This window comes from Otolemur garnettii, unplaced genomic scaffold (assembly GCF_000181295.1).
Source record: "Otolemur garnettii isolate 467f Iridium unplaced genomic scaffold, OtoGar3 scaffold00046, whole genome shotgun sequence".
Lineage (NCBI taxonomy): Eukaryota > Metazoa > Chordata > Mammalia > Primates > Galagidae > Otolemur > Otolemur garnettii.
In genome coordinates, this window is record NW_003852441.1 from 2,618,814 (window position 1) to 2,629,668 (window position 10,855).

The 10,855-nt window shown below is 40.1% G+C and overlaps 1 protein-coding gene across 1 annotated transcript in view; it reads left to right on the forward strand.

The window, feature by feature from the left end:
• The window catches only part of TTC19 (tetratricopeptide repeat domain 19), a 28,141-nt gene that overhangs the window by 4,115 nt on the left and 13,171 nt on the right, over positions 1–10,855 (forward strand). The window contains exon 7 of the mRNA XM_012806020.2: positions 2,609–2,703. Within this exon, the coding sequence (XP_012661474.1) occupies positions 2,609–2,703 (95 nt within the window). The remainder of the gene's footprint in view (positions 1–2,608; positions 2,704–10,855) is intronic.

Genomic DNA, 10,855 nt, shown 5'->3' on the forward strand with positions numbered 1-10,855 from the left:
TTTTTTTTTTTTGGTTGCAGCCATTATTGTTTGGCGGGTCCGGGCTGGATTCGAACCCGCCACCTTAGGTGTATGTGGCTGGCTCCTTAGCCGCTTGAGCCACAGGCACCAAGCCTGGATGCCCCATTTCAAATCGAATCAAGTTTTTTGTTCCTGCTTGAAGGGAGGAAGGAAGTTCAAATTAGAACTTTAGTTTAGCTCTTCCTCGAAGAGGGAGCAATGTAAAAGCTGCTGGGTATAAATGACTTTGAAGAAGTCATTTTGCTGCTATAAGCACCAGCAAAAGAGGAAGTTAGGTATGAAGTTAAAGGTGCAGGTATTGGTGTGGGAGTATCTGAGTGGTCCATCAGCAGGCGGTGTTTCTAGAGCTTGTAGAAATGCTTATAGTAGGTGTTAGGAGGGAAGATACCTAGGAGTACAGGGAGACCTCTGGAGAAATGGGTGCAATTTTTAAAACAGTGGGTGAGTCTACATTCTTGTAAAGAAGAAAAGGTTTGTCAGCTACACTAGAAGGTTTTGGAAACTATTTAGCTATTTTTTAAAACAGTGGGTGAGTCTACATTCTTATAAAGAAGAAAAAGTTTGTCAGCTACGCTAGAAGGTTTTGGAAACAATTTAGCTATTTTTTAAAATGGTGGGTGACTCTATATTCTTATAAAGAAGAAAAAGTCTGTTAGCTACACTAGAAGGTTTTGGAAACAATTTAGCTATGTGCTCAAGGCCAGGAATACTGTTGAGTGAGTGACTTTCATTCCCTGTCAGTCTCTCTAGGTGGCATTCAGAAATGCAGTTACTGGCTGGGCGTGGTGGCTCAGGCCTGTAATCCTAGCGCTGTGGGAGTGGCAGGTGGATTGCCTGAGCTCAGGGATTTGAGACTAGCATGAGCCGGAGTGAGCCAGAGTGACACCCTGTCTCTACCCACCCACCCCCAAAAGAAAAGCCAGGTGTTGTGGCGGGCCCCTGTAGTCCCAGCTACTTGGGAGGCAAAGGGCAAGAGGATCAATAAAGGAAGAAAGAAAAAAAACCCTCAAACTATGATGAATGAAAGCCAGCTGAAATTAAAAGCAAAATTAAAAAAAAGAAAGAAATGCAGCTACCTAGGGTATAAACAGAGAACTCCTAGAAAGTTAGATTTGGGGGTAAATTTGGGGAAAGATCTAAGACTTACTTTCCTTAGGTTTCTATTGATAGTTGCTGAAGAAGTTGGTGCCAGGAGTTTGGAGTGACTTCAAGTGTGCTGCTATAGAAAGGCTGCTCATCCAGGCCCTAGGGCTGGTCCCTGCTCTCAGGGTCAGAAGCTCCTTCGTGTTCGTCACAACCTGTTCAATCTCCTTGCATTTTCATTGACCACTAGATAGGGTAGACTTGCATGGGAGTCCAACCATGGCCCATGGCTAGCTATGAATGCTTATCTAAGAATTGTCTTGGACCACTCATTAAATATACAAAGACTAATGAAAGCTGCAGAACAAAAAAAAGATCCAACTTGGATAAGCGTTCATGGCCAGTGGTGGCTGTGGTTACAGTCCCCTGCTAGAGCTTCATAGAGCCTTTGACTTCAAGTCTTCACCAGGAAGCATAGCAGCTTGATCCGTCTTCCTTGGAGGAATAACAAACAGGACTTGTTGATGGAGTATGAACTCCCGGGTTAAGAAGCCCAAAGCTAGTAAGCAATGTTGAGTAAGACAAAGTCCTACTTTAAAGCAGTGAAGGCTTGTACAGTAGGTGGTAATAACTTGCCTCTTAGTAACTCTGTACTTTTCATTTTGTTTTGTTAAGACTAACATGAGACCAGAAAAGACATAGCATAGGAGGTCTGATATGAATTAGGAAGGATTTGTTTCTAGACCTCTTGCTCTGACTGGCGGCATCTTGTGAGCAGCCTCCACCTGCCCCATGTCCTGGCTGGTGAAAGTTCATCTTCCCATGGTTTGGGTCTGGGGAAGGAAGTGAACACTTCTTCTGAGAACAGAATAGAATAAATAGTAAGGCCATCAGTTCTACCCTGGCAAAGCACTAGAGGAGAAAAGATGAGCTTCGTGGTACTTATTTCTAGTAGGAAACTAGAGCCAAAGCTAAAGAGTGAGAAACCAAAGCTGAGTTCCTGAATAAAGAAATTTCTGTCACGATCTTCTGTACCTCTTTATAAAAACCATTTGCGTACTTGGGTTGATTGAGCCCTCTCCAGTTGACTGAGGGTCCAGGACTACACGGTTGGGCTAATGCCTCCTAGTGCTCTAGCTAGGAGTTCCATTTGTATAAAAGAAGTTTTAAAACAAGACCTACAGCTTGGGAAAAGCATAAAGCGATTAAAGCTTACCAGAAGCTGTGTGAGGCTAGCATCAAATCCTCAGTTCAGTTTCCAGTTGCTTTCACATGTCTCACTGGTGACTTACTGGGAAGTGATGAAAACCGTTGGTTATGTCAGTTATTATGGCAGCATTCCCAGCTTTCATGCTCCAGATTAACACCCCTTAGAGACTTTAACCAGAATTCCCTCTTCCCATTTTATACTTCCTCACTGAAACTGCTTAAACCTAAGCTGGAAAAATAAAGATAGAAGAGTTTATGAAAGGTAAATGGCCAATTAATAATCTTTGTTTTACAGACAGGAATTTGCTCTTGCTGGCTATGAATTCTGCATTTCAACTCTAGAGGAAAAAATTGAAAGAGAAAAGGAATTATCAGAAGACGTTATGTCAGGTAGGAAACATGAGGTTTTTCTGGACGTTGCTTTTTCTCCACGAAGTGCTTTACTATTTCGCTTTGTCAAAGGAAAAGGTCCCTGAATCAGGAGAGGGGAAGTTATCCACTTCAGAAAATAAGTGGCTGTATTTAAGGTCTCAGCATAGGGTTTGGAATAAGATGTTTTGTTTAAAATACTTGACCACTATTTTGGTCAAGTGCTTGGTGTTTGTTTTTTCTTTAAAGCCCATTGATGGTATGTTTATAATTTATCTGTTAACTTTTAATTATGAATAACCTCTATAAAATTGAGAAGCAGAAAGGGAAGGTTGTTTTCTTATTGCTCAGTTCACTTATTAATGAAAATGCTAATTAATTACCTTTTGGCCCTATATATACAGCAAGTTAAGAAAAAATAAGAGAAGCTCATTTTTTTGTTTTGTTTTGTTTTAGAGACAGCTCACTTTGTTGCCCTTGATAAAGTGCTGTGGCATCACTGCTCACAGCAACCTCCAGCTCTTGGGCTTAGGTGATTCTCTTGCCTCAGCCTCCCAAGTAGCTGGGACTACAGGTGCCCACCACAACCCCAGCCTATTTTTTTTTGCAGTTTAGCTGGGGCTGGGTTTGAACCCGCCACCCTCGGTATATGGGGCTGGAGCCTTGCCTACTGAGGCACAGGTGCTGCCCAGAAGCTCATGTTTTTTATAGTTGATCCTACACATTGTGGAGGTCAGGAACAGAATGAGATGGGCAGGAAGTTCTCCAGCTCTTGACCATTTAGTTTCTTTCTTTTTTTTTTTTTAATTGTTAAATCATAGCTGTGTACTTAATGCAATCATGGGCTACAATGTGCTGGTTTTATATACAATTTGAAATATTTTCATCAAACTGGTTAACATAGCTTTCACAGCATTTTCTTAGTTACTGTGTTAAAACATTTATATTCTACACCTAGTAAATTTCACATGTACCCTTGTAAGGTGCACCGTAGGTGTGGTCCCACCAATTACTCTCCCTCCACCCATTTCCTCCTTCCCTTCCCTCTCCCCTTTCCCCTTCTTCTTGGGCTATAATTGGTTTCATAGTAGGGCTGAATACATTGGATACTTTTTCTTCCATTCTTGAGATACTTTGCTAAGAAGAATATGTTCCAGCTCCATCTATATAAACATGAAAGAGGTAAAGTCTCTATCTTTCTTTAAGGCTGCATAATATTCCATGGTATACATAAACCACAATTTATTAATGGGTCGATGGGCACTTGGGCTTCTTCCATGACTTAGCAATTATGAATTGGGCAGCAATAACCATTCTGGTATAAAATATCTTTGTTATAATGGGATTTTTGGTCTTCTGGATATATACCTAGTAGAGGACTTAAAGGAGCGAAAGGCAGGTCTATTTTTAAATCCCTAAGTGTTCTCCAAACATCTTTCCAAAAGGAATGTATTAGTTTGCATTCCTACCAGCAGTGCAGAAGGGTTCCCTTTTCTCCACATCCATGTCAACATCTCTGGTTTTGAGATTTTGGGAAGGGGGCCAAACCTAATGGAGTTAAGATGATATATTAAAGTGGTTTTGATTTGCATTTCTCTGATGATTAAGGATGATGAGCATTTTTTCATATGTCTGTAGGCCATGCACCTGTTTTCTTCAGAGAAGTTTGCTTGCTTGCTTTTTTTTTTTTTTTTTGGGCAGAGTTTCACTTTGTCATTCTTGGTAGAGTGATGCAGCTCTCATAGCTCACAGCAACCTCAAACTCTTGGGCTTAAGCGATTCTCCTGCCTCAGCCTCCCAAGTAGCTGGGACTACAGATTCCTGCCACAATACCCAGCTATTTTTAGGAATGGGGTCTTGCTCTTGCTCAGGCTGGTCTCAATCCTGTGAGCTCAGGCAATCCACCTGCCTTGGCCTCCCAAGTGCAAGGATTACAGGCATGAGCCACTGCACCTGGCCTTGACCATTTAGTTTTCTTAAGTTGATTTGAAGTGTTGGGCATTTTCAGATTTGACATTTATTTACACGTATCCTATGCCAAGAGCTGACGAGATGCTGGGGGTACAGCAGTCCACTTAGTCGACTCTATTGTTGTTAATATAATATACCTTGAAAGAGATGTCTATCAAATCGTTTTCCTGTTTTCTTTTGAACATGTAGTAACTCCTCCTTATCTGCACAGTGAATGCTCAAAACCATGGATAGTACTGAGCTCTGTATGCACTGTTTTTTCCTATACATATGTGCCTATGATAAAGTTTAATTTATAAGTTAGGGGCTGGGTGGCTCATCCCTATAATCCTGCCCCCTGGGAGGCTGAAGCAGGAGGATTGCTTAAGCTCAGGAGTTCAAGACCAGCCTGAGCAACAACAAGACCCTATCTCTACCAAAAATAGGAAAAACTAGCTGGGCATTGTGGTAGGTGCCTATAGTCCCAGCCACTTGGGAGGCTGAGGCAGAAGGATCACTTGAACATAGGCATTTGAGGTGCTGTGAGCTAGACAGAGGCTATGGTATAGTACTCTAGTTTGGGCAACAGAGTGAGAGAGACTCTGCCTCAAAAAGAAAAAAAATTGCAAGTTAGTACAGTAAGACATAACAACTATAATAATAAAATAGAACAATTATAATATACTGTTAATTTCACAGATAGAAGATTCATTCTTATTGTAGATCTGAGCAATCTCAGCATATGATTTTTTTTCTGAATTTAATTAAATCAAGAATTTTGACCTTTTTACTTAAGGGAAGCACTTTGTGACTTTCCTTTGTCTTTTTAAAAATTTTTTTCATAACGTTACAGGGGTACAGATGTTACGGTTAATGCATTGCTTTTGTACAGTTTGAGCCGAGGTCATAATTGTGTCTGTCCTCCAGATCGTGTGCCCCATTCTGCCTGCTTCACTGCATTTTGCTACTGTAGGGACACATGCATGTCTATCATTTGGTTCCGTTTTAGAAGTGAACACATGCTCTGTGTCATATCTGAATCGACAGCATCACTGCTTTTGTGCTTTGTGGCCATTAGTAAGTAAAATAAGGATGACTTGAATGCAACTGTAAGTTGATCTGATAACCCAGACAGCTACTCAGTTACTAAGTGCCTAGCAGGTGGTCCCATATACAGCACAGGAACACTAGTCAAAGAGATGACGTATGTCCCAGGTGGACAGAGGAGGGCATTGTAAGATTTCAGCATGCTAAGGTAACCCAAGTGAGACAAACTGTTAAACTGTGTTACTGGTTTATTCTTATTATGAATGTACAGGAAAGCCTGAAGGAACTTGCATATATAATAACACCCAATATCAGATTTATGTGCCCCCCAGTAGGCCTGCTGTTTGCTACAATCTTTTTAAACCTCCAGAGCAAACTGAATTTGCTATGTGGTATACTAATATCCCTAGCAAGACAATAACCTGAGTTATAACAGAAAGAACGCCTAAACAGATAAAAAAAAAAAAATTTACTATGTGGCTATAGAAAAGTTAATTAATGCCTATGAGTTCATTTTTCTCTTAAGTGAAAGAAAAGTGATAATATAGTTAGGCCTTGAACAACATGGAGGTTAGATGAACTGACTCCCTATACAGTCAAAAATTTGTGTATAACTTGACTTCCCCCAAACTTACCAGTAGCATACTGTTGACCACGAACCTTACCGATAATATAAACAGTTGATTAGCACATATTCTATATGTTATATATATTATTATATATCATATTTTTAAAGTAAGTTAGAGAAAAAAGTTAATAAAAAAATAATAAAAATATATTTGCTAATCAGTAAGTGGAGATAAAGTGTCATAAGATTTTGTCAACATGTTAAGTTGGCTGAGGAAGAGGTGGAGTGGGGTTGGGTTTCCTATCTCAGGGGCGGTAGAGGCAGAAGGAAATCCATGTGTAAGTGAACTGGCATAGTTCACACTCAGGTTGTCCAAGTGCCAACTGTGTATACCTTATAGCATAATAATAATTCAACAAATATTAATAGAATGGCACATAGAACAAATGGTATGTATTAACAATAACGACTACAACAATAATTGATAGTTTTTATTTGTCAGAGTATTTTGTGAAGTTATCTGTCCTAACTAATATATGGACATTTTTTCCATAAAATTCAGAGAAATGTATTATTATTTTTTGTTCATAGAGACTGGAACCAATTTGTGCTCTTTCAAATGTAAATAACATTTTTTTTTTAAATTAAAAAGAAAGATTGCATCATGCTACTCAGAATGGCATACAGTTTAAACTTATGGATCATTTCTGGAATGTTCTTTTTTTGGGGGGTACATTGTGCTGGTTTTATATACAATTTGAAATACTTCTATCAAACTGGTTAACATAGCCTTCACAGCATTTTCTTAGTTACTGTGTTAAGATATTTATATTATACATTTAGTAAATTTTGCATGTACCCTTGTAAGATGCGCCGTAGGTGTGGTACCACTGATTACCCTCCCTCCACCCACCGCTCCCGCGTCCCCTCGGAATTTTCTATTTAATATTTTAGGGCCATGGTTGATTGCAGATAACTGAAACCCTTGAAAGTGAAACTCTGGATAAGGAGCAGATTTTGTTCTCCATCACTCCAGTGAAACCACCTTTATTAAAGTTACCAAATTCAGTAGTCGTTTCTCAACTCTTAACTTATTCATTAGACCTTTGACTCAGGTGATCACTGTGTCCTACTGGACACTTTGTTTTGGGTCTGGGGACACCTCACTGATCTCTTCCTTTTCCCCATCCCTACTTGTATTCGGGTTTTTTTGTTGTTGTTTGTTTTGGGGATAGCCTCACACTATTGGTCAGGCTAGAGTGCTGTGGCATCACAGCTCACAGCAACCCAAACTCCTAGGCTCAAGTGATCCTCTTGCCTCAGCCTCCCAAGTAGCTGGGACTACAGGTGCCTGCTACATTGCTGATATATTTTTTTTCTATTGTTAGTAGAGATGGGGTCTTGCTCTTGCTTGCTCTTGCTCAGGCTGGTCTTGAACTCCCTGAGCTCAAGCAGTCTTCCTGCCTCAGCCTCCCAGAGTACAAGGATTATAGGTGTGAGCCACCATGCCCAGCCTCCCTTCTCTACCTCTAATGTTGGCAGGCCTCAGAGCTGTCTTCAGCTCTCTTTTCTCTCCTTCCTCATACCCTAGAAAATATCACTTACTACCCTTTAAATATTAGATTTACACCTTCAGCCCCACCTTGTTCCTAAATGGCCACTTAGAGATATGATTTCCTACCTGACACCTTACTGAAGTGTCCAGTCATCATCTTACACTTAACATGTCCAAAGTGGGTCCCCTGATTTCTTCCACTCATAGACTTAATTTCTCTACAGGACAGCTGTAGTTCAGTGAATGGTGCCAATATTTACCCAGTTGCTTTGGCCAAGAACATGAGAGTGGTCCACGATTATTTCTTCATTTCTCATATCTAATCCATCAGCAAAATAGATTGGATCAGCCATCAGAATATATCCTATCAGTCCACTTCTTATCTGCTTATCCTACCGCTATGACTAGGCCGTTGCTTCTTGCCTGGATAACTATAAGGTCCTTACCGGTTTTCTTGGCTTCCTTCTCTTCACTCCCTCTCACAATCTATTATCCATGCAGTAGGAACTGTGATCTTTTTAAGACCTCACTGTCTTTGTATCACCTTTACTACAAATTCAGAATCCTTACATGGACCTATAAGGGTCCATGGGCTGAGGCGGGTGCACCAGCCGCTTCCACGCTGCCTCCTGCTGCTCTCCCCTGTCTCACCACGCTGGTCAGGTTCTTGCTGTTTCTGCACATTCCATGCTCAGTGCTTTCTCAAAGCCTTTATACTTGATATTCTCGATAACCCTCTACCCAGGCTATTGTCCCATACCTTCCTCTGGCCAACCCTTACTTCATTCAAGTGTCAGCTCAATTATCACTTCCTCAGAGAAGCTGCGCTGACAGTCTCGCTCCCCAGCTTTGTGCTGGTTTACTCCTTTATCCTTTTTCTTCATTACACTTGAAAGTAGAGGCGTGTGTTATGTGCTTGTGTTGTTTTGTCACTGAGTATATTTTTGTTCAAAAATTTTTGGTCTTCATCTTTGCTATTTTCATCTTTTATCCATTTTGTTCACTGCTAACTACTTGGTTCCTGGCACATAATAGAGGTTCAGTAATTATTGGATGAGAACAAAAGACCCAACAAAGACCAACAAATAAATCTAGTTTGAGTGCAGTGTGAAGTGCTTTGAGGAAATCCACAAAAAGGATAAAAACAAGTCTAGCCATCAATTAAATCACTTTTGAACTATACACAGCCTTGCTATCTTTAATTGATGGCATTGTCTGTAGTTTCTTAAGAGTATAAAGCTATCTTTTCTGACTCCAAAAGTAATACTAGTTATCACCGAAGAAAATGTAGAAAAGCAGTAAGAAGAAAATAAAGAGCATCTACTGTTTGTTTTTTAGTGTATGTCTTTTTACTTTCCCTCCCTCATCCTATGTACACTTTAAGAAATAAAGTAGGGTTCACATTGTATAATGCTACTTTTTGGAACCTGATTTCTTTAAATTTAGTAATATACATATATTATGATAAAACTTTTTTCCAATCCTCACTGGAAAGAGCAATCTAGCTTCTATTATAAAACACTATTTTTACATTTTACTAGTTACGCAGTAAGAAAATGTGTTACATTCTTATTTTTTCTAGAGAAGATATCAATTCCTACTCAGTTTTGAATAAAGCAATTCTATATGCGATTTCATGTGTTTTTATTGGCATGACTAACTCTATCCCAAGAGAATCTTACTTAATATCACATTAAAAAATTTGTCTAGGATAGTTAGTTTAGCTCTGTGTTCTAGATATATGTGTACTTACTGAAGAAAAGCCTATAAAAAATTAAGCGAAAGGCCTGGTGCGTGGCTCACGTCTGTAATTGTCAGCAGGAGGCTGATGCATGCAGATCGCCTGAGCTCAGGAGTTGGAGACTACCCTGACCAAGAGTGAGACCCTGTCTCTAAAACTAGCTGGGTATTGTGGTGGGTGCTGGTAGTCCCAGCTACTTGGGTGGCTGAGGTAAGAGAACCGCTTGAGCCCAAGAGTTTGAGGTTGCTGTGAGCTGTGACGCTACAGCACTTTACCCAGAGTGGCAAAATGAGACTTGGTCTCAAAACAAAAAAAACCATAAAATTAAGTGAAAACTTCAGTTACAAAATAGTATAGTTAGGAGAAGCCTAAATTTCTAAAATGTATAGATTAATGATAGGCATAGAACAGGGAAATGTCTGTGGCTCAGTGGGTAGGGTGTCGGCCGCATATACCAAGGGTGGTGGGTTTGAACCCAGCCCCGGCTAAATTGCAACAAAAAAAATAGCCAGGCGTTGTAGCAGGGACCTGTACTCCCAGCTACTCAGGAGGCTAACGCAAGAGAATCACCTAAGCCCAGGAGTTGGAAGTTGCTGTGAGCTATGACACCATAGCGCTCTACTGAGGGCGATAAAGTGGGACACTATGTCTGGAAAAAAAAAAAAACATAGGCATAGAACAAAGGCTAAATGATAGATATCAAAATTTCTCTCTGGTTGAGAATTTATATTTTGTGTTTTTTTGAATATTCTATAATTTTTTGTAGCAAATTTTAATTTTTCTTTTTAAAGTTAATTTCTAATATATAAAATTAATTTCTATAGTATAAAAGTAATAGTATTATAAGGCTTAATTTAAAATAGCATTTCCCTGTAATCCCAGTACTTTGGGAGCCCAAAGTGGGAGGATTGCTTGAAGCTAGGAGTTTAAGACCTTCCTGGAGACCCCATCTGTATAAAATAAAAAAAATCAGCTGGGGCACCAGGCGCTATGGCTCATGCCTGTAATCCTAGCACTCTGGAAGGCCAAGGTGGGTGGATTGCCTGAGCTCAGGAGTTTTAGACCAGCCTGAGCCAGAGTAAAACTCCATCTCTACTAAAAATTGGAAAAACTGAGGCAAGAGGATTGCTTGAGCCCAAGTTGGAGGTTGCTCTGAGCTATGATGCCACGCACTCTACCCAGAGTGACAGCTTGAGACTCTGCCTCAAAAAAAAAGAAAATTAGTTGGGCATGTTTGTGTGTGCCTACAGTCATGGCTACTCAGGAGGTTGAGGCAGGATGATTGCTTGAACCCAAGAATTTAAGGCTATAG